The sequence below is a fragment of the Gymnoscopelus microlampas genome (genome assembly GCF_963454915.1).
Source record: "Gymnoscopelus microlampas genome assembly, chromosome: 13".
In the NCBI taxonomy this organism is placed as follows: Eukaryota; Metazoa; Chordata; class Actinopteri; order Myctophiformes; family Myctophidae; genus Gymnoscopelus; species Gymnoscopelus microlampas.
The window spans coordinates 4253797-4279053 of record NC_139950.1 but is presented as its reverse complement, the minus strand read 5'-3'; the positions used below and the strand labels follow the sequence as shown (position 1 = coordinate 4279053).

The following is a 25257-nucleotide window of genomic DNA, read 5'->3' as shown; positions in this document are numbered from 1 at the left end:
TTTTTAGGTACCCACTCTATCAGCTATGACAGATCAGTTTTTGCCACTTACCTTGGAATGCATTTGGTGATTCGCTTCCAATGGCACTATTTAGTGCCACTGGAAGCCTTTTAATATTGTTTCTCTAGTAGAAACACATATCTATGACAAAATATATCAAAGGCGCCGCTACCTTCACACAGGTGTGATTTTTTTTAAACTGTTAGGATTTAGAAGACATTTGTAGAATCCCCAGACGCAAAGAATTGAGTTAGATATGTTTGCTTTAAAAAAAAATATATATAGTCAAAGATTTGCACACATTTTCAGGATTTTTCAAAAATAGCAGATCTACAAGCTCGGTGCTGCGCTATGTGCTTGTATATCTGCTATTTTTGAATAGCCAAAGAAATCTAAAAATGACACAGATACGTTCCCAGTCTAAATGGGTTAACCTGGCAGCATGCACAAGACATTTGACACTGATCGGTGCAGTGGTTTGCGAAATTAGCTGAGGACACACACACACACACACACACACACACACACACACACACACACATACACACACACACACACACACACACACACACACATGCGCACACGCACACACACTCTCACACACAGACATGCACGGACAGCCACACAGATACCCTCTTCTAGATGGACACATAGGCTCTCTTAATCCTAGATGAACATTCTAGATGGCTCACCTAAAAGGCTCAGCATCGGAACATATTTGAAGAAGATGTGCTCATTTGAATCTGGTTATCTATAATAGTGCAAACTGAGATAATCCCTTGTAAAGAATTGTCACTTCGAGCACCTCTCAGCTCCAGGTAATGGGCGTGAACAATGGGTAATTTATTCAGCCTAGCCACTCCTCTAATCACTCCCCCATTGACACTTTTCAGTCGAGGTCTATGAAAACAAGCCCAAAAGAAACGACCAGTTTCCCCCAAGTAGCCCTATTAAATCAGATATTTAAAAAAAGAATCTTGAAAGCAAGCCCAAATAAGCAGTGGTGGAAAAAGTACTCATTCTCTACCTAAGTAAAAGTACCAATACTGCAATATAAAAATACTCCGTTACAAGTGAAAGTCCAGTATTCAAAATGTACTTGAGTAAAAGTACAAAAGTATTGGCATCAAAATGTACTTAAAGTACCAAAAGTAAAAGTACTAAATATTTGAAAATAGCAGATCTACAAGCTCACAATGCGTCGCGATGTGACGTGTTGTGAGCTTACATTTTTACATTTACTCAAGTACAGTACTTGAGTAAATGTACTTAGTTACTTTCCACCACTGTGGTCGTGACGTCTTTGTTGAACTGCAACATGGCGTTTGCACTTTGTTCATTTACAGCCTTTACATCTACATAAACGTTCAGATTTCAAATATAAAGTCCTTACCCTATGGCCACAGATGTTACAATTCACTTCGGGTGGGTATAAGTACCCGTATCTTCAGCATTGTTCAATAAAAAGCATTTTAATCCGATCGGCGGCCATTTTCTCATAGAGTTATAATGTATCAGAGTGCAATACACCTCATAACCGATGCGGTCGCGTAGTTGAAAGCAAATGGATAAAATGGCCACCGATCGGATTAAAATGCTTTTTATTGAACAATATGGAAGAAACGTGTACTTATGTGGGCCCGTACATAATTGTAACATCCGTGGCCATGGGTTAAGCACTTTATATTTGAAATCTGAACGTTTATGTAGATGTACGGGCTGTAGTTCAGGCAAGACACTCGCCACTACGAGCTAACAAGGCTATGCTATCTAGCCTAGCTACACGTTGTGGAATAGAGTGTAATACAAACGAACGTCGAGCGGCCTGTTTAGCTGAAAGGTTAGTATAGCTCAAAATGGGGGGAGGTCATCAAACACACGGAGGATAATGAATGAATAATCCTTTCTGATGAGCAGATCAGAGCAACTTTCGCTATGCGCCGTTAAGCAACAACAGCATAAGAGACCAGTGTTGCCAGATTCTATGAGAGAAATAAGTAACCAGGTCTAGGGAAAAAAAGCCCAAAATAAGCGACTATGGGCCACATGAGCATTTTAACCCTCCTATACATCGGCTATTTGAAAATAGCAGATCTACAAGCTCGACGCGTTGTGAGCTTGTAGATCAGCTATTTTCAAATATTTAGTACTTTTACTTTGGTACTTTAAGTACATTTTGATGCCAATACTTTTGTACTTTTACTCAAGTAAATGTTGAATTCTGGACTTTTACTTTGTAACAGAGTATTTTTATATTGCAGTATTGCTACTTTTACTTAAGTAGAGACTTTGAGTACTTTTTTCCACCACTGGAGCTCAGCTTATAGATCTGCTATTTTCAAATAAAATCTTGGGGGCTAACTTATAATAACAATACCTGGCAACACTGGCTCTTGGTGCTCGACCATCGGCTCAGGCAGTGAAACCGGAGTACAATGCCAAGCCTTGACCAATCGAAACCACTATGCTAAATCTCGGCCAAGTGTCTCTCCACCCCCAAACACACAGTCAAACTCGCACAAAAGCAGCCTACTTTGCTATACTAATGTAACCATTTAATGATTCTAAAACGACTAGCTTTTGCATTACAAGCCTTCTTAAACATTCGAACTGTGTTAATATGAAAAAAAAAACGAAAAACACAACAAAAAAAAAACAATATATTTGTTCAATTTTCGACTGATTGTCCCCATGCGACATGCGGCATCAAAGACCAGTAGCAGTCACATATAATACATATAAAATAATATAGGCTAATTAAAAGATATCAGACAAAACACTACCACATTCTGATTGGGTCGGCTGTTCGTCATGTTCATTTTTAGCTCTGGGTCTGACCACCTAGTTATTCATTTATCAATGAGTGGTGAGTTGCCAGAAGCGAGGTCAATCTGGAGGAGTGACAAGCAGGTGCAATCCCACAAAAATGTGGCGTTCGTCTTTATCTCACGCACTCAGCCTCCCGCTCCAGAGTTGAATTGCCTAAGTTACTTCTATGTGACGTGCCTGCATGGTGTTTACATATGGTCTGAGTTGACAGTAGACACTATGGTAAATGGTGCATTTATCAACATTCACACACACAGACTTCTCTCATACCTAAGAGTGTCCAGTCTATAGTGTGGATCCTTCTGAACAGCAGAGATCATCTCTTCTCCTGATTCTCCTAGATGATTGTAGCTCAAGTTCAACTCTCTCAAATGGGAAGGGTTGGAGCGCAGAGCTGAGGCCAGAGAAGAACAGCCTTTCTCTGTGACCAGACATCCTGACAAACTACACACGCACGCACGCGCACACACACACACACACACACACACACACACACACACACACATACACACACACACACACACACACACACACACACACACACACACACACACACACACACACACACACACACACACACACACACAGTGAGAAGTTTCATGATATAAAAATATCTTCCGTTTAGAAACTTATTTGGTTTTATTTAAACACAGTTGAACAAAGTTTCAGGCATACTGACTTGAGAGTCTCCAGTATGCAGCTTGTACTCGCCAGTCCCACAGCCAGCAGGTTTACTCCGGAATCCAGCAGGTCATTGTTGCTCAGGTCCACTTCTCTCATACGAGAGCTGGAGCTGAGGACTGATGACAACTCCTGACAACAACTCTCTGACAGGTTACAGCCACTCAGCCTGAAGAAGCATTAGTGATAAAGCATTTTTAATTTAATTTTATGTTAAAGAAAGATCATATAATATATGAAATATATCCAGTTATCAGGGAACCTACAGAGCTTTATTGGAGGCTTTGAGTACGGGCAGCAGTCTCAGAAGAGCCTCCTCTGAAGCAGAGTATTTCTTCAGGTCAAACACATCTAGCTCCTTTTCTGAAGACAACAACAAGAAGACCAGAGCTGACCACTGAGCAGGAGAGAGCTTGTCTGTGGAGAGACGTCCTGAACTCAGGTACTGTTGGATGTCCTCCTCTAGAGAATGATCATTCAACTCATTCAGACAGTGGAACAGATTGATGCTTCTCTCTGGAGATGGATTCTGTTTGATCTTCTCCTTGATGCATTTGACTGTTTTGGTTTTAGACTGATTGGTCTCGAAGCTATTCCCTGTCTGTATCAGTAGACTTTGCAGCAGTGGCTGATTGGTGTCCAAAGAGAGGCCCAGCAGGAAACGGAGGAACAAGTCCAGGTGTCCATTTGGACTCTGTAGGGCCTTGTCTAAGGCACTTTGGTAGAGGTGATTTAACTTAGGTTTGTGTGTAACTAAGTGCCAAGTGGAGTTTTTTTGTGGCTCTGACAGTAGGTTGACATCATCGTTGATGAAGGAGACAAAGACATAGAGAGCAGCGAGAAACTCCTGGACACTAAGATGGATGAAGCAGAACACTGTGTCATTGTACAACCCATGCTCCGCTTTAAAGATCTGTGTAAACATTCCTGAGTACACAGAGGCATCTCTGATATCAATGCCACACTCTCTCAGGTCTGTGTCATAGAAGATCAGGTTGCCTTTCTCTAGCTGTTCAAAAGCCAGTTTTCCTAAAGACAGAATGACCTTGGTATTTTCTGGAGTTCTTCTGTTTTTCTGTTTGGACTGAACCAACATGAAGTGGAGGTACATCTCAGTCAGGTGCTTTGGCAGCAATCTTTTCACATCTGTTTTCAACAAGTCCTCCAGAACAGCGGCAGTGATCCAACAGAAGACTGGGATGTGACACATGATGTGGAGGCTTTTGGATTTCTTGACGTGTGATATGATTGGGCGTGCCAGCTTCTCATCCGGAAATCTCTTGATGAAGTACTCTTCCTTCTTTGGATCGGTGAATCCTCTCACCTCTGTCACCCTGTCAACATAATCAGTTGGGATCTGATGTGCTGCTGCAGGTCGTGTAGTTATCCAGATAAAAGCAGAGGGAAGCAGGTTACCTTTGATGAGGTTTGTCAGCAGCACGTCCATTGAGGTTGGCTTTGTGACATCAGTTACAATCTCATTGTTCTGGAAGTCTAGAGGAAGCCTCAATTCATCTAATCCATCAAAGATGAACACAACTTGGAACTCTTTTAAGCTGCAGATTAATGTTTCCTTGATTCCACCAAAGAAATGATGAAGAAGTCCCACCAAGCTGTACTTCTTCTCCTTCATCAGATTCAGCTCTCGGAAAGTGAGTGGAAACATGAAGTGGAAATTCTGGTTGGCTTTGTCTTCAGCCCAGTCCAGAGCATACTTCTGAGTTACGACTGTTTTACCAATGCCGGCCACTCCCTTTGTCATCACTGTTCTGATTGGTTCATCTTGTTCTTGTAAGGGTTTAAACATGTCTTCAAATGTGATTGGTGTCTCTGGTCTCGCTGGTTTCCTGGATGCTGTTTCAATCTGTCTGACTTCATGTTCTTTGTTGATTTCTCCACTGCCTCCCTCTGTGATGTAGAGCTCTGTGAAGATCTGATTCAGAAGTGTTGGGGTTCCCTCCTTAACAATCCACTCAGACACATTCTTACACTTCTTTCTCAGATTAGATTTGAGTTGTTGTTGACTGACAGGAGCAAGAGCTTCTAAATGACCAAAGAACAGAAGAAACCAGTGAGTATATATGTTAACGTAAGAGTGACCACCCAGATAGTAATCAAACATTTAAAAAAGAAAACGTGCCATTAGAACATCTTTATCTTTATTACTGTTGTATATGTTGCTGTTAGCACAGTATTGCTCAGGGGTGCCACAGCCTCTCTGAATGTGAGGGGGATGGACCAAACACGCTTTTGGGGGGCCTTTACAGTTATGTTATAGCAATTTCACACGAGAAATGTCTCATGCTAAGGGAGGGAAGATGTTCCACAATAACCCATATCATTAGTGAAGTAATCGAGGGAACCGAGTGTCGTTGAATGCAGCGCTGGTTGTTAATGACTTTCCAAGAGAGAGAAAAAAAAGAATCACGTAAAAGGGATGAAATCGTGTGTCTGTGAGAGTACAGGTGTCACATCACCCTTACTCTCACACAGGTGTGAAGCTCCTGGTATTGCGGTCTTAATCTTTATTACTGTTAATATTGTTGTTATGTTGCTGTTAGCACAGTATTGCAGACCTTATCATGCTTGTATTTGGCTACTTATACCCGTTTGACTATAGTGACAATTAAATCCTCTTGATTTTGGTGTGTCTACTACACTTACCACACTTCTGATACAGATTACATATACCCTGCTCGTATGTATGTGTGGAAGGGTATTATAAGTCCATTATATTATTAGTATTATTTTGATATAAATAAAGTAACACATTACAAGTTATAGTTTTGCCAGCTTATTGTTTAGAACCGTAGGGATCTGCTTGGAGATAATGTTTACATTGACCACATAGCTGGGAGGGAATTCATAAAAATCATGCACTTGTGCACAATCTTGCTGATTTTTGACAAATTCCCTCCCAGCTAACAGAGTTGAAATGTATCATTTTGCCTTAATTTCCGTCCATCGTGTTGAATTATGTCTAATCGCTCTCCATCACGTTAAAGTTGTGAATATACTTTCTTACTGCTCTCCATCATGTTAAAGGTGTGAATAAAGTCTTTCTTACTTCTCTCCATCATATTAAAGGTGTGAGTAAAGATGGTCTTACTGCTCTCCATCATGTTAAAGGTGTGAATAAAGACTTTCCTACTGCTCTCCATCATGTTTAAGGTGTAAATAAAGACTTTCTTACTGATCTCCAGGATGTCAGCCAGCTTCCCCTGCTTCAGACCCCTCAGAAGGTGCAGTGTGATCTTCAGAGCTCCCTCTGTGATGCTTCTCCTCTCCTCCTCATCCTCACCATCCACCACCTCCTCCCTCTGACTTTCTAAGCATTCTGGGTAATCTGTTGTCAGAACCCTCTGGAACCTCTTCATCTCTTCCTTCACAATTGTTACGAGATTCTCTTCGAGCAGCTGAAACACATAATAATATAATACATTTTAAATTCAACAATATTGAATTGATTGATTAATTGGGGCAGACCAAGGACCAGATGGGGGATTATATCTCCATGCTGGCCATGGAACGCCTCAGGATCCCGCAGTATGAAGTTGCTAATGTGGCCCGGGAAAGGGAAGTCTGTAACTCTCTGCTGGAACTGTTACCCCCACAACCCGAGTCCGGATAAGCGGATGGATGGATGGATGGATGATTTAAATTACTTTTCATTACACTGGGTAACAGTGCACTGGTCATTTTCAGTGTCATGGAAGAAAAGTCTTGGAAATGTAATTTCTCCAAAAAGAAAACTGATGTCCTTGTGATGAAGGTGCAGTGTCGTTATAAAATACTACTCAAAGGAAAGGTGACTGGTTGTCTAAGGATCGGACCCGCCGCAGTGGTGTCCGATAAGAACTAAACCGAGATGTCAACCCTGATGATTATGAATGAGTATGGATCTAAAGAGCCAAGGTTCAAGGTTAGCTTTATTGTCCCTTGCGGGAAATTGATTTGCAGCCAGATCATAGTAAAAAATACATATAACAACAACAGCAATTCAATACAAGACTAAGATCTAAGAACAGGGCACTACAGACAGAGAATTCATTACATTCAAAGTAGCAAAGTCAGCAAGCAGAATAAAGTGCTATCTGCTGTTCAGCAGTTGAATAGCTGCCGGGACAAAGGACAGTTTGAACCGATTAGTCGCTGTAGTGGGCACCCTCAGCCGACGACCCGAGGGCAACAGTTAAAACTCAGACCGAAGTGGGTGATCCGATACCTCCAGGAGGGAGTAGCCTCTCTGCCTCTTGTACAGTTCTAAGAGTTGGGCTTGGGTTCTCCCAGAAATCTTACTGGCCACTTTGACGAGGCTGCTGAGCCTGTTCTTGTTTGCCAGGGTCAGGTTACCGTACCAGGCAACCATACAAAACATGAGAACAGATTCAATAAAACTTCTATAGAAAAGAGTCATCATCACAGATGAGACATTGAAAGAACGCATTTTCCTCAGAAAAAAAAGACGCTGCTGGACTTTTTTAGATGTAGAGGCAACATGAGAATCAAAAGAAAGTTTTTTATCAAGAACGACACCCAAGTATTTATAGCTCTCTACAACTTCAATTTCAGTGCCCTTAATGATTGTAGGAGCAGGACTGGGAGGAATCCTTCTACAATGCCTTGTACAATGCAGAGGTATTTGGGTTGTAAGACCAAATATCCTGGTTCGTACAGAAGCTGCTGGACTCTCTCCTGGTGGGAGCTTGTCGATGATCTTGAAGGTTCTAGTCCTAGAGATAGTAGTAGATATATATGGCAGGCTACAAATGTATTGCTGCCACAACATATTTATTTACTCTCATGTACACAAGATGAGCAATGGCTTAAGGCAGCAGCAGCCCACGACGCATCTATTGTTCTGGGGGGAGGGGGTTGATTTCTTTCTTTTTCATTCGAAATCTTACACGGCACACCTAGCATATCGCGGCCCAAAAAACGTCCGATTGCCGGGGTTGGGAAACACTGGACTAGAGGACTGTAACTCTGAGAGTGTGAAGTCCTTTGGTTCAATCTGTTCACTCTCTTCAGATATGGGGGTCCGGGGCCTAATGCATACCAAACTGGGGGTCCTTGAAATGTAAAGGTTTGAGAACCACTGACATACACTGCAATTTGACATCACAATGACATAGACACACTGCAATGTGACATCACATACCGGCTTCGGATGCTGTCAATGCCATGCACGTGCACACATAGACATCAAAGGGGGCTTGAGCCCCTGCCCTTTTGTCTGTCGGTAAAAAGTGCCCTTGTCTCCTCTGACTGTAAACTGTAGAAACCCCTGCGCCCGTTGGCCTCGCACCTGCAGTAAAGCTTACTTAATTGAGCCCCGTGCCATGCAGTGCTCGCGCAGAATTATAGTTGATTTACAAGCTCACAACGCGTCGCAACTGTGAGCTTTTCAACGCGTCGCAATTGTGAGCTTGTAGATCGGCTATTTTTTTGGGTGCGCGATACCACCCGGCAAACGAAGTCTATTATACACAATCGAAACCTAACTGAGGGCACAACTGAACGCAGTGAATGCACGCAGAACACGGACCAATTGTTTGAGACAGATTAGGTATGTATGGACAAAAATAATATATATATAGCTGTTAATTTGAAATTACTTGTCAAGCAGGAGCCTATATATATCTCTCTTTCCCTCTCTCTCTCTCTCTCTCTCTCTCTCTCTCTCTCTTGCTCTCTCTCTCTGTGTCAGCAGCAGTGGTGGGAAAAGTACTCAATTTCTTTACTTAAGTAAAAGTACTCATTATACAGAAGAATAAGTGGCGTCGTTAGGCGGGGGCTTCGGTGGCTATAGCCACCAATGTTTTTTCAAAGCCACCAATAAAAAAAATTATTTTAAAAAGTTTTTTTTAATTTCTTTTTATTATATATCTATAACCCTAACCTAACCCTACCCCTAACCCTAAAACCGAAATAAAGTAACAAAAAACGGGTAAAAAAGTACCCGAATCCGACGAATATCCGAAAAATTTCGCGCGCGCTTCGCGCGCGCAGGGGGGCACATGCACGCGCGCTGCGCGCGCGTGCATTTGTCCGTGCATGTGCCCTTTTGAAATTCCAGCCCCTGCCTCTCCAAATCTCTCTGCACGTCTCTGGTCAATGCACTGAATGAGACATTATCACGTTCAATCATTGTTTATAAGACTGGTTCGGTCTTATTTTATAATCGCATTTAGATAGCTTTTTTTTTTTTGTGAGATCAGACGTTCATAGTGACAGAACACTATGCAATGTGATGTTCTTGAATGCGCCCCACCGGAAGGCGTCAGATCTCACCCAAAAAAAAAGCGATCTAGCGCAAGGCCTATTGGTGCGTGTTTTTAGCTGTGGTGGACCGGGATGGAGTAATGACATTTTTCTACTGTATCATTCATCCTAGGATATCATAACATCATAGAAGGTAAGAAACCCGTGTTTCAAAATTCCTCCTTTAAGTGTGATGTTTGTGCTTAACAGTTTCTTCTGTTTTCTCAATTCTACGATATGATATAGGATTTAAATTACAATAATATTTGTATCAATTCTTTAGAGCAGTGGTTCTCAAAGTTTGGTCTGGGGACCCCCAGGGGTCCTTGAGGGAGTTCCAGGGGGTCGACAGCAAACGAGGAACAGTTTAACCACTTTAACCCTATGTTATACTTTGTTTTACAATAGCCGATCTACAAGGTCACAACACATCCCATTACTGCCCATTTTGAGCTTGTAGATCGGCTATTTTCAAAACATTTTGATAAATCTTTAAAAATATTCCCTGGCAGAAAATATTTTCAGATGAGGTCCTTGACATGAAAATGTTTGAGTAGAGTTTTCAACAGACCTGAAATTACAATCTAACCCAAACAGACCCGGTTGAGTTGAAGCCCAAGACCCATACCCACCCCAGAAACCCCAAACCCACCCCCCCTCATCACCCGTACATGTTTTTTTAATGTTTGGAGTCTGGTGTTCCACCATCTTTAGACTTTCGTTTAGGTATTCTTTACTTCATTCTCTCAACTTTACAGGTGTGACTGCAGGCAGGGCCATGCAGTCATGCCTTATATGGGGATTGGTGGGGCTGCTCCCTATGGTAATTGGGATGCTAATTGGGATATGTGGGGCGTCTACTTATGATAATTTGGATTAACTGGCACACCCCTTCAAGTTACAAGGATTTGGATTCATCATCATAAGAACATAGTTACGAACAATTCTGCCTTTTAAGTACGTTTCATGAATCTGACTCGACTTCACTTAGGAATTAACTTCACTTCACTTTGGAATTTATTTCTGAATGAGGCCTATTGTATTTTGGTATATTGGGAACATTTTTATCTAGGCGCCCAGAGATTAAATATTTTCTGAAAGTGATAATAGCAGAGTACATTGCAATTTTCAACGTCATCATCATCATCATCATCATCATCATCATCATTATCATCATCATTATCATCATCATCATCATCAACACAGGACCTCAATGGAAACAAGCCCTCGGCTTATTGGGTTATCCTTTTAGCATTATTTTGTATAAATCGGTGCCACTCTTTTGCAAACTGTTAATAAAGTATTCAATCAATCAATCAATCAATCAATCATCATCGTCATCCTTCGACTATCGTCCAGATCTTAGATGCCATGTCTTTCCACCAGGTCCTGTCGGCCATTGCAGCTCCCAGTTCTTTGTGTTTTCAGCTGGATAAAATGTTTTGGTGGACACACGTCCTACGTGTCTCTATTGTGACCAACTAATAATGTTTTTATTTTATTTGTAGATGAAGTAAGGGTGTAAATGTGGGTGTACAGGTACATTGACAAACCTTAAATATGGAGTCCAGCTCCGGAGCACTGGGAACCTCCTCTCTGTGGAGGACACACGCACGCACACGCACACCCACACACGCACACACACACACACACACACACACACACACACACACACACACACACACACACACACACACACACACACACACACACACACACACACACACACACACATATACATACACATGAATTATTTTATTTTGATCTGCACTAGATGCAATAGTAAGTAATATATCGAAACACTGATCAGAAGAAGGTTACGTTATGGTCAAACCAGCTACAAGCACACGCACACACGGACACGCTCGCGCAAAAGAATTAGCCATCGCCAAAACGCCTCGTGCCATGATGTCCATTTTATGTGCTATCCTTGTAATCTTTGACCATAAACACGTAGGGATAGACATTATCAATTGTGAATGATCATGTCTGGTTCAGATTACGGTGGAAAGGAACATGGCTGCCATCGCCGCCAGGAGGCTTTTTTTTGCAATAGCTCCATTTCTAAAAATGTTCAGGACCTAATTGTCCATACGTACCAAGTTTAATACTTTTATGACAAAGTCAAATATTAACCGATTTGGCACTTATCATGACTACACACAGAACCTCTTATAGACGGCAAGCGTCCTGTAAAGTCACAATGTAAAATAAATGTCAACAATTAAATATGGATAGTTGGTCCAATAATCGCAGGCCTTCTGACCTTTGATCAGTAGAGTTTAATAAATCTAAATCATGTGTTATGTTCTGATCTGACCTCTGATCAGTAGAGTGGTGTCCATCTTCGAAGGTAATAAATCCACCCTTAGACTGGTTACTCTTCATGGAGACACAGCTGGGTACAGGAGACTCTGCTCTCTGCTGATCAAACCTGACAGGACGATAAGGAACCGTTCAACGTTTAGAATGGTCACTGGAGGAATTTAAAATGCTCTGGAATAAAAAGGCTCATGCACTTCCACAGTGAAATTTCCTAAAAATTAAATCCAGACACAATGTTGCTTTTAATCCAGTTTGCCTTCAATTCTAATTCCAACAGTACTGAATTCCTGTGTAGATACTACAAAATCATAATAATGCAGGTTTTATTTTGAAGTCTGCCTACAGGAAGTCCACAAGGAGTCTACCTTTATGAACCTCAGAACACTTTTTGTTTCTGGCTTTCATGGCAATAGAATATGAAAAATCTGAAAAAACTGTTTTGTTTAATGACTATAGAGTTACTGTGTACTGATTCGCGTGGTGTTTGGACAAAATATGTAGGAGTAATGTAAAAAAAAAAGTTTTTCAAAAAGCGGCCTCCTGGTGGCGCTATAACAGGCCCAAGTGAAAAATGTGGGGCAGAGGTTCTGAATTGGAATCCAGGGAGTGTGTGTGCACAGTTTCGCTGCGATCAAGCCCACAGTGCCAGAGATTAGCTGTCCACAGACGGACAGACAGACGGACAGACAGACGGACGGACAGACGGACGGACGGACCGGGTGCAAAACATACTCTCTAGCCATGCCTTACGGCCTGGCGGAGACAATAACAATATATATATGACTGATTTTATGAACTGATGAAAAGGGAGCCTGGAGCCATTAGTAATAATATATGATAAAACACACAACCACACACACAAACTAATCAATCATAATAAAGATCAATGGAGGCATTGTATATTATATTTAGTTGTGGGCCGTCATTTGATGTTTGGATCACTGATTGTGCGTTTAAATTGTGTAGTTAAAGTTATAGATGTGTGAGAGTGTTGAAAAACAATATTTAAAAGAAAACAAAGATAACTAAAATGAACACTGACTTAATTTGGAATTGAACATGAGTTAATTTGTTCTAAATGTGTTGTCAGCCCTAGATTCAGAAACAACAGGCTCATTTAAGATGCTGCACTTTAACTGTAGGAAAGACATTCTGATAGTTTTACATTCTGACCTCTGATCAGTAGAGTGGTGTCCATGTTTGAAGGTCGTAGGGTGACCCATAGACTGGTCACTCTTTATGGAGACACAGCTGGATACAGGAGACTCTGCTGTCTGCTGATCAACCCTGACACCATGACAACCAACATACACATTACATTTATTCATCAACTATAGTGACACTAGTTGCTACAAATCTAATATTAAATCACTTATATTTAAATTATGACACACAAGTCAAGTGAAATTAGTCACATTTCACAAGATATATTCCATAATGATGTACTGTTCGCTGTTAATAAATAATTAAAAAAGGGAACTGAATACGCCTAAACCACCCCCCCCCCCTACTGTGTCCCTGGTGGGGCGTAATTTGATGTTTGGATCACTGATTGTGCCTTTAAAGTTTGTAGTTGATTGATTGAAATTTTTATTAGGCAAAAGAATGTAAAACAACAAAGTTACATTTATAATGCTTACAGTTATAGAAGATGTGTGAGAGTGTTGAAAAGCAATATTTAAAAGAAAACAAAGATAACTAACTTGGAATTGATATATTCCATAATGATGTACTGTTCGCTGATAATAAATAATATGCTTCTTAAAATCTGAGTTAGATATTACTTTACTTTATTTATTGTTTGTGTTCAACACAGACAAATATAAGTGTGTGTGTGTGTGTGTGTGTGTGTGTGTGTGTGTGTGTGTGTGTGTGTGTGTGTGTGTGTGTGTGTGTGTGTGTGTGTGTGTGTGTGTGTGTGTGTGTGTGCGCGCACGTGTGCGTGTGTGCGTGTGCGTGTGTGTGTGTGTCACTATATTTATTCATATAGAATACTACACACATTTATTCATCTATTTTAGTCCACTGCAAACCATAACAACGTATATAGATGTTTCACAAAAAAAGTTAGACAAAATAACAAACTCTATTAAAAATGCATATTTGTGTAGTTTTGTATTAGTCCTTGTTTCAATCTTTCGATCTTTATTATATTTAGTGGTGGGGCGCAAGGACGCAGAGGGCATTTTAGAACCCAGGGGGGTACATGCACGTGTGCGGAAATTGTCGTTTTTTTGGGGGTTTTTTCCACTTTTATTTCGGGTTTTTGTTACTTTAATTAGGTTAATTCGGTACAAAAAAATGTACTCCATGAAGTGTAGATGTGTGGCAAAAAGGAAACGTCGCAGCCGACGGGCGAGCAGAACGGTGAATGCATATTTATAGCAGAAAGAGCTTCACATTTAACTATAGCCGTACTCATTCAATTCTGAACCGATTCTTAAAATTTGAAATTCCCTATTAGCTGTGAAGGGTCTTCCTTCATGTGTATCAATCATCATTGTTTTGCCATCAAACGATATCAAGCAAAAAGGAAACATCAGCCGGTCCTTCTTCTCTCCATCACGCACCTCTCCATTCAGAAATGGAATAGAAGAACCGTCGTCCTAAAACACCCTCGCCCCTGGTCTAATTCGGCGGTCTCGGTCCGCAAAAAAGATGGGGCAGTGTGTTTTAGGACGAGCGTTCCGCTTTCCACCCGGAAAAACCTTGTCTGAGGTTTTTTCTTTTTTCTTCGTCCCAGAAGTGGGGGGGATATCACCCCCCAAAAGGGAACTGAATATGCTGAAACCAACACCCGCCTCCCCCCCCCCCCCCCCCCGCGTCATTTGATGTTTTGAATCGCGAATTGTGCCTTTAAAGTTTGTAGTTACAGTTATAGATGTGTGAGAGTGTTGAAAAGCAATATTTAAAAGAAAACAAAGATAACTAATTTGGAATTGAACATGAGTTCATTTGTTCTAGATGTGTTGTCAGCACTCGATTCACAAACAACAGGCTCATTTAAGATGCTGCACTTTAACTGTAGGAAAGACATTCTGATAGTTCTACATTCTGACCTCTGATCAGTAGAGTGGTGTCCATGTTTGAAGGTCGTAGGGTGACCCATAGACTGGTCACTCTTTATGGGGACACAGCTGGATACAGGAGACTCTGCTGTCTGCTGATCAACCCTGACACCATGACAACCAACATAAACATTACATTCATTTGTGACAAGGGTGAAATGAGGGGTTCTTAAAACTTTTGTAATTTGTTTTTATTGGTGCTTAATGTGTATAATTGCCTCATTTAACCCCACCATCTTATTATTTTTGTACCAATTATTATTACGCACTGTATTGTTTATAATTGTTTTCCCCATGATCCCCTGGTCACATGTATTGAGAGACATTGAGTGGCAGAGCGGCAGTCACGCGGTCACGCCCAAGGCCACGGTCATGGCCAATGTCCCCAGACAGACTGTCACCACGGACAAATGAAAGAAGAGGGAGGTGTGGTTTGGCAGGTACAAAAGCGGAGGCGGGACCGTTTGAAAGAGAGAACAGAGCACCCAAGTGACAGAGGCGTCAGTGAGGAGAAGGACAGCAGAGGGGAAGGTTGTGCCGAGACACGGAGTAGAGGAGTGCCTAGATGAAGTAGACATACCAGCCACCTAGGAGTTTGGAAGCCGAGGTGTGCCTACATTCAAAGGAGAAACCAAGAGGAGAAAGCGATCGAACCGAAGGGGAGGAAGAGGCGAGTGAGACCAGACCATATGAGAGACGAGTGAGACCAGACCATATAAGGAGCGCTGAGACTGGAAAGTGGCGATAACGTTGCATACGCAACCAACTCAGCGCCAGGTGTAAAAACCTGGCTGGCGAGTGAGTATTCGAACAAGCAACGTTGAATCCCTGTATAACCACTGCCTGAGACAACGCAAATGTATCGTGTAAATGCACAGTGAACTGGTCTAGATCTCTATAATTGCAGGCGGAGAGAAAGAAGAGAGAAGACGAAGACGACTGGCCTCAAACCCTTTCCCATCTTACCCCCATATATGGACATGCAGCATTACCCCTGAACAAACCGTGTTGAGTATCTTGAAGCACTTTATTGGCACAGCACTTTACTTGAAAAGTATTTGTTGCACAGAAACCCCCCATGCTAAGGAACCCTTGTGATTAAGCCCCGCGTAATTTGCACAACTTTATAATTTATTTTATAGTTGTTGTGTAGATTAATTGTGTTTTGTATGTTTATATAGGTTTTATTAGTATAGTGTTTATTTGATTGTTTTTAAGGCACAGAAGCCAATGTATTAGGGACCCAATAAATATGACTTACCTTTTTTGATACACTGTATTCGTGTCCAGTTTCTTAAAGGGATATTCTCATGCCAGTGTTGTATTCTCAAAAACCAAAAGTATTGAAACTTACCAGTTAACCTCGAACCTGTGAAAGCCTGAAGAAGAAGTTAAAGTGTATTCAAAGGGGACTTCCCTCTATAACAAAAGTGGCGTAGTCGACAAACAATTAGTTCAGATAGGACTCACAGTAATTACGCACCCAGCACTTTATTGTGCATTTATATTTTATTGTTGTGAGTTTTATTCTGGATTATTTATTAAAGGAGAAGAGTGCAATAGTACAAACAAATTGCAAGTCAAATGTGATACAATTTCGGCCCTGTTCACATATTTGGCGCAGTCGGCAGGACTGGTTGAGAACAAACACATGAGAATACCCTTAAGAGAAACTGTACTGTTTTGTTGTTTTTGTTGCTTTTTGTTTTTTGCTTTACGGATTCAGAATGATGATGATGGCGGTGTATCCCGGTGCCCCATGGTTACCCACCTTTGGTGGAACAGAAGGCGAGAGTAAATATAGGGAATGGAAAGACCAGATTAGAGGATTATTAAGTACCCAGGAACTACCAGAAATCAGGAAAGTTGCTATTATAATTAAAACGCTAACCAACGAAGCTAAACGGCAGATTAGTGTGGTTGAGGAGGGCGAACGCGACACAGTGGCAAAAGTTTTTAAATACTTAGATGCTTTATATAAAGAAACTGTCTCTGTCGCAGAAATGCGCTCACTATTCTATCGGTGCGCACAGCGCGCAGGAGAGAATGTACAAACTTACACCCTGAGACTTAGAGAGCTGTTTTGTGGGCTGCGGCAGCACGACCCAAGCACCGCTCCCTCCGAAGCCATTCTTCGTGATCAGTTTGTTATGGGTTTAGCTGAGGGCCCCCTGGGCCAAGCCTTAAAAATATATGCTCGACGACACCCAGATGAAGATTTTGCTGCTTTACGCGAAGAAGCCGACCTGTTAGCTGCTGAACATGGAACTACTGAAATAACGTGCCACGCTGTTAATCCTATTTCTGTCCCCTACCCTTCTCAGGACCCTGCTTGGAGAGAAAAATTAAAACAGGAAATCATGGACGACGTAAAAACTCAAATGCAAGGATTCACGCAGGAACTCATGAAGGAAATCAGACCGCTCCTCCGCACTGGCACCAATGACGCACGAGCGCGCACTCCACCGCCACCTGAGCGACGGTATACGGCCTCTCAGCGCTACGAATGGGATGAAGGAGGTAGGCCGATATGTAGCCAGTGTAGACAGGCGGGTCATATAGCGAGATTCTGTAGATCCGACCGAAGTCAGTTAAACTAGTACGCCCTGTCGCCGAGGTCCGGGGGGCAGAGGTGCAACGTTCACAAAAAAAGTTAAGGGCCAATGAAGTGTTTGTGGGGGAATGTCCGACAATTGGGATAACAATGGGGGGAGTCCAAATGAGGGGTTTATTAGATACGGGGTCTCAAGTCACATTGATGCAGCAGAGTTTGTTTAACGAAAAGTTCTCGCAAGATAAAATGGAAAATGGGCCTCTGGTGTTTAGCCTACGGGCAGCAAACGGCCTTGATCTACCCTATTCTGGCTATGCCATATTCGATTTAGAATTAGAAGGACTGAAAATACCGGGAAGAGGAATCGTAATTGTAAAAGATGAACATTGTATTGAGCCGCTGATCATTGGGATGAACGTAGTCCACGCAGTGTGGCATGCATTATTTAAACTCTCTGGGAGGTCTGTGTTTCCATGCCAACAGGAGAGGACACCATGGAAAAAAGCATTCGCCGCCTGTAGGAGAGTGGAGGCAGTGACCCACGAAGACGGAGCATTGGGCTATGTGTGGCCTGTCGGCCGACGGAGAATCCGAGTCCCCGCCCGCAGTGAGTTAGTAGTATGGGGCCGTGCCTGGAAAGGTCCAAATGGAGCCGAATACGAGGCCCTGATGGAGGCCATGCCGGAAGGAACTGATCTGGGAGTGGCCCGAGCGTTGGTCACCGTGCGTAATGGCCGAGTCCCCGTGCGCATCTGCAACCCCCACGCGTATAGCGTGACCGTGGGCAGACATCAAAAGTTAGGGAAGCTATATCCAGTGGAGGAGGCCGACGTCCGTGGACGACGAGACCTGAACCTGTCCCTAGGAACCGACGGAGCCGTGGAAGTGTCCCTGGTGAGCATCGAAGACGAGGGACCCGTGAAGACCTTACCTGAGGAGATGGAGGCGTTGACCCGGCGAGATGACCTACCTGACCAGCAGAGAGAAGAGCTGCATGCGATGATGTGTAAATGGAAGAAGGTGTTTGCAGTCCATAATGAAGATTTTGGGCAGACGGACGTGGTGCAACACCAAATACCAACTGGAGACGCGGCACCCATCCGCGAGAGGCACCGACCGCTGCCGCCCTCCATGTATAGAGAAATGAAGACCTTATTGAGTGACATGCTGGACAAGGGAGTGATAAAAGAGAGTTGCAGTCCTTGGGCAGCGCCCATTGTCCTGGTGAAGAAGAAAGATGGCAGCTGGCGTTTCTGTGTCGACTACCGTAAACTGAATGCCGTGACGCACAAAGATGCCTTCCCTTTACCTCGGATTGAAGAGACTTTAACAAGCCTGACCAAGGCTCAGTGGTTCTCCACACTCGACCTGGCCAGCGGTTATTGGCAGGTGGGTATGGACCCTCGGGATCGAGAAAAGACAGCGTTTACCACCCCTTTAGGACTGTTCGAGTTCCAACGTATGCCGTTCGGTTTATGTAACGCCCCCGCGACCTTCCAAAGATTAATGCAGCGATGCTTGAGTGGCCAGGTGACAGAGTCATTATTAGTGTACCTCGATGACATTATTGTATATTCACCTGACTTTTCCTCTCACATGCAGCACCTTGACCAGGTTTTCGAGCGGCTGTGGAGACACGGATTGAAACTGCGCCTCGATAAATGCAAGCTTCTCCAACCGGAGGTAAAGTTCTTGGGCCACGTTGTAGACAAAGAGGGAGTGCGCCCGGACCCTGAAAAGTTGGCTGCGGTAAGAGACTGGACCCCACCCTCGACTGTCCGCGAGGTCCGCGCTTTTCTAGGTCTGGCTGGTTATTATCGCCGCTTCGTGTCCTCATTTGCTGCCATAGCTAGGCCGTTAAATAGTTTGTTGATCGGAGTCCCGAATGATGTGAAGTCCCATCAGTGTAAAATAGAGTGGTCCCCTGAATGCCAAAACTCGTTTGATGCTCTTAAAACTGCCCTTACGCAGGCTCCAATACTGGCTTATGCAGATTATGACCGACCGTTTGTAGTGTATACTGATGCGAGTGGCCGCGGGCTCGGCGCCGTTCTGGCACAGGTCCAAGATGGCCAGGAGCGAGTAATCGCCTACGCCAGCCGAAGTCTACACCCTACCGAACAAAATGATGCAAATTATAGCTCCTTTAAATTAGAACTCTTGGCACTTAAATGGGCAGTGACCGAAAAATTTAAAGATTACTTAACTGGCGCTCATTTTACGATTTATACAGATAACAATCCTGTTGCGCATCTTCAAACAGCTCGACTAGGCGCGGTGGAACAGCGCTGGGCAGCCCAGCTAGCATCATTCACCTATGATATAAAGTACCGACCTGGAAAAAGCAATGCGAACGCAGATGCCCTGTCTAGGTTCCCTGTTCAACCTGTAGGAGTGGCCGTAGTGGAGTTGGCACCGGTGGAGAGAGAGGACGGGTGGGCTGGAGCTGAGTGGCGGGGAACACAGGATCGAGATCCGGACATCCAGATGGTGAAGAGTTGTGTAGAGCGGAGGAAACTGCCTACCCTTATGGAGAAGAGGAGTTGGTCACGGGAAGCCAGGCAAATGTTACGACAGTGGGACCGGTTGCGCATCAGAGACAATGTGTTGTATAGGCAAGTGATTGATCAGCATACACAAGAATGTTACTTACAGCTTGTTTGTCCAGGGGCGCGACGAGAGGAGGTGTGGAAAGGACTCCATGAGGCCTCGGCACACGCCGGAGTGGACCGGACTTTGGCGCAGCTTCGGCGCCGGTTCTACTGGCCGGGCATGGAGGGGGCGGTGCGACAGTTCCAGCGAGGTTGTGTTGCCTGCAGCCTACTGAAAGACAGGATAGAGCCCAGGGCCCCCTTACAGCCATTCGAAGTATCGTATCCTATGGAGGTAGTGGCTATTGATTTTCTCACATTAGGTAGGCCGAATGACGCATGGCAGAATATTCTTGTAGCAACCGATTTATTCACCAGGTACAGTTGGGCTATTCCAACGCGTGACCAAACTGCGCCCACGACTGTCCGTGCGCTTTGGACACATATTATTCAGCCATTCGGTTGCCCGGCTCGTTTCCATTCGGACCGAGGCCCGAATTTTGAATCCGAATTAATGCAGCAATTGTGTCATACATACGGTATTACTAAGAGTCGCACCACCCCTTACCACCCAGCTGGTAATGGGGGGGTGGAGAGGTTTAATCAAACACTGTTAAACATGTTGCGCTCTCTAGATACTGATCGCCAAGGCAGATGGAATGAACACTTACCTGAGTTAGTACACGCTTATAACAATACTGAACATGGTGCGACAGGTTATGCGCCTGCGTACTTAATGTTTGGTCGCCACCTGAGGCGTCCGGTAGATGTAGCATTAGGAGTACCGTTGTCACAAAATCGAATGGGAGTGGGAGATTGGGTGCAAGATCACTAGAAACGAATGGCCACAGCGTATAGGACAGCCGAGAAAAAAATGGTGCATATAGCAGGACAGCGTAAACAGGTCTATGACCGCCGAGCCGGTATGCCACCATTGTTACCTGGAGAGAGGGTGTGGGTACGAAACCGGAACCGACAGGGACAAGGTAAACTGGGCCCATGGTGGGACCCAGAACCTTTTGTGGTATTGGAGAGGGTGGGGGATGCGGGCCTAGTATACAGGATCCGACCTGAAAAAGGAGGGCGAGATAGAACGATCCATAGGAATGCATTAAAAGTGTGTATAGCCCCCAGGTCACCGATGGAGAGCCCCGAACCTGCCCCAGTAGCCGAACCGGTGGGACCAATATGGCCGCCTTATGTAGGGTTTTTCCCCGGTCCTAGGGAACCTGAAGGTCCGCGGCGCTCTGGAAGAGCGAACCAAGGACAGCCACCTGAGAGGTACGGGCATGACGTTTAGAACCAGTTGCCAGGGACTGCCAACGAAAAAGTAGGGGGGAATGTGACAAGGGTGAAATGAGGGGTTCTTAAAACTTTTGTAATTTGTTTTTATTGGTGCTTAATGTGTATAATTGCCTCATTTAACCCCACCATCTTATTATTTTTGTACCAATTATTATTACGCACTGTATTGTTTATAATTGTTTTCCCCATGATCCCCTGGTCACATGTATTGAGAGACATTGAGTGGCAGAGCGGCAGTCACGCGGTCACGCCCAAGGCCACGGTCATGGCCAATGTCCCCAGACAGACTGTCACCACGGACAAATGAAAGAAGAGGGAGGTGTGGTTTGGCAGGTACAAAAGCGGAGGCGGGACCGTTTGAAAGAGAGAACAGAGCACCCAAGTGACAGAGGCGTCAGTGAGGAGAAGGACAGCAGAGGGGAAGGTTGTGCCGAGACACGGAGTAGAGGAGTGCCTAGATGAAGTAGACATACCAGCCACCTAGGAGTTTGGAAGCCGAGGTGTGCCTACATTCAAAGGAGAAACCAAGAGGAGAAAGCGATCGAACCGAAGGGGAGGAAGAGGCGAGTGAGACCAGACCATATGAGAGACGAGTGAGACCAGACCATATAAGGAGCGCTGAGACTGGAAAGTGGCGATAACGTTGCATACGCAACCAACTCAGCGCCAGGTGTAAAAACCTGGCTGGCGAGTGAGTATTCGAACAAGCAACGTTGAATCCCTGTATAACCACTGCCTGAGACAACGCAAATGTATCGTGTAAATGCACAGTGAACTGGTCTAGATCTCTATAATTGCAGGCGGAGAGAAAGAAGAGAGAAGACGAAGACGACTGGCCTCAAACCCTTTCCCATCTTACCCCCATATATGGACATGCAGCATTACCCCTGAACAAACCGTGTTGAGTATCTTGAAGCACTTTATTGGCACAGCACTTTACTTGAAAAGTATTTGTTGCACAGAAACCCCCCATGCTAAGGAACCCTTGTGATTAAGCCCCGCGTAATTTGCACAACTTTATAATTTATTTTATAGTTGTTGTGTAGATTAATTGTGTTTTGTATGTTTATATAGGTTTTATTAGTATAGTGTTTATTTGATTGTTTTTAAGGCACAGAAGCCAATGTATTAGGGACCCAATAAATATGACTTACCTTTTTTGATACACTGTATTCGTGTCCAGTTTCTTAAAGGGATATTCTCATGCCAGTGTTGTATTCTCAAAAACCAAAAGTATTGAAACTTACCAGTTAACCTCGAACCTGTGAAAGCCTGAAGAAGAAGTTAAAGTGTATTCAAAGGGGACTTCCCTCTATAACAAAAGTGGCGTAGTCGACAAACAATTAGTTCAGATAGGACTCACAGTAATTACGCACCCAGCACTTTATTGTGCATTTATATTTTATTGTTGTGAGTTTTATTCTGGATTATTTATTAAAGGAGAAGAGTGCAATAGTACAAACAAATTGCAAGTCAAATGTGATACAATTTCGGCCCTGTTCACACATTCATCAACTAGTGACACTAGTTGCTACACATCTAATATTAAATCACTTATATTTAAATTATGACACACAAGTCAAGTCAAATTAGTCACATTTCACAAGATATATTCCATAATGATGTACTGTTCGCTGATAATAAATAATATGCTTCTTGAAATGTGAGTTAGATATTAAACTTTATGATTATATGAGCTGTTTAAACATGCTCAGTATCAAAGTCTAACACATCAGGTTGATTTCAGGCCACTGCAACATGATAACAGAGACATTAGAGGTCAGGTCGTTTCACTGGTTGTAAATAACCTAGTTTACTTGGTGAGAAGCAGTTCGGACTGAACTCCCACTCCACCAGAAACATTATTTTAGATTAGATTAGATGTCCTATATTATCCACAAGGGGAAATCGTTTAGCTCGGGCCAATGCATACATTTAAGACAAGACAATTAATAAATATACACCACAATTAAAACACCCAGCAACCAACAATAGACACAAGAAGTAGATCAATTCTATAAAATGTATTCCTAATTCTGAATTTAAAAGTGTCTTTGAAAGAAAGCAATGTATTCATGGTAACATTAGCAAACAAGTCAAGTTCGACCGTGGATGAGCTTTTCAGTCAAAACAGGGGGGTGGGTTTGGTGTCCCAAACATGTAGTGGATTTATAATGCCACAAGGCTAGCCCACTTGATAAATATGCTGAACAATGATGATAAGACTGTCAGGGAACTTGCTAGATCTTCTCTGTGGTATCCTGGTAATTTCTGACCATAAAAACATAGGGATAGACATGATCAATTGTAAATGATCATGTCTGGTTCAGATTACGGTGGAAAGGAAAATGGCTGCCATTGCCGCTGGGAGCATTTTTTTTGCAAGCTCTTTTTCTGAAAATGTTCGGGACGTAACTGTCCATACGTACCAAGTGTAATGCTTTTATGACAAAGTGAAAGATTAACCGATTTGGCACTCATCATGACTACTCACAGACCCTCTTACAGATGTAGTTACAGTTATAGATGTGTGAGAGTGTTGAAAAGCAATATTTAAAAGAAAACAAAGATAACTAATTTGGAATTGAACATGAGTTCATTTGTTCTAGATGTGTTGTCAGCACTCGATTCACAAACAACAGGCTCATTTAAGATGCTGCACTTTAACTGTAGGAAAGACATTCTGATAGTTTTACATTCTGACCTCTGATCAGTAGAGTGGTGTCCATGTTTGAAGGTCGTAGGGTGACCCATAGACTGGTCACTCTTTATGGGGACACAGCTGGATACAGGAGACTCTGCTGTCTGCTGATCAACCCTGACAGACACCATGACAACCAACATAAACATTACATTCATTCATCAACTAGTGACACTAGTTGCTACACATCTAATATTAAATCACTTATATTTAAATTATGACACACAAGTCAAGTCAAATTAGTCACATTTCACAAGATATATTCCATAATGATGTACTGTTCGCTGATAATAAATAATATGCTTCTTGAATGTGAGTTAGATATTAAACTTTACACTCTTACAGATGGCTAGCATCATGTAAAGTCACAATGTAAAGTGAATGTCAACAATTAAATATGGATAGTTGGACCAATAATCTCAGGCCTTCTGAGCTTTGATCAGTAGAGTTTAATAAATCTAAATCATGTGTTATTTTCTGATAGTTTTACATTCTGACCTCTGATCAGTAGAGTGGTGTCCATCTTTGAAGGTGATAAATCCACCCTTGGAGTGGTTACTCTTCATGGAGACACAGCTGGGTACAGGAGACTCTGCTCTCTGCTGATCAACCCTGACAGGACGATAAGGAACCGTTCAACGTTTAGAATGGTCACTGGAGGAATTTAAAATGCTCTGAAATAAAAACAGTCATGCACTTCCACAGTGAAATTTCCTAAAAATGAAATCTCGCCTTCAATTCTCATTCCAACAGCACTGAATTCCTGTGTAGATACTGCAAACTCAAAATAAGATGTATGGTGACAATACAGTGTGAAACCTGTATTATAATTTAACATGCAGGTTTTAGTTTGAAGTCTGCCTACAGGAAGTCCACACATTCTCTGTCTGTCTTATTCTATTTTTCATTTTTTTTATTTTATAAAGGAACATGTTTCTT

The 25257-nt window shown here is 42.9% G+C and overlaps 1 protein-coding gene across 1 annotated transcript in view; it reads right to left on the bottom strand.

Annotated features, from left to right (window-relative positions):
• Positions 1–24884, bottom strand: part of LOC311058165 (NACHT, LRR and PYD domains-containing protein 3-like) — a gene marked incomplete at both ends in the record, with an annotated part of 29487 nt that extends 4603 nt beyond the window's left edge. Inside the window, 9 exons of the mRNA XM_084075515.1 lie at positions 3100–3273; positions 3509–3679; positions 3777–5553; positions 6536–6926; positions 7736–7910; positions 13273–13386; positions 15159–15272; positions 24322–24435; positions 24817–24884. Coding sequence (XP_083931641.1) covers positions 3100–3273; positions 3509–3679; positions 3777–5553; positions 6536–6926; positions 7736–7910; positions 13273–13386; positions 15159–15272; positions 24322–24435; positions 24817–24884 — 3098 coding nt within the window. The remainder of the gene's footprint in view (positions 1–3099; positions 3274–3508; positions 3680–3776; positions 5554–6535; positions 6927–7735; positions 7911–13272; positions 13387–15158; positions 15273–24321; positions 24436–24816) is intronic.
• Positions 24885–25257: the final 373 nt, after the last annotated feature.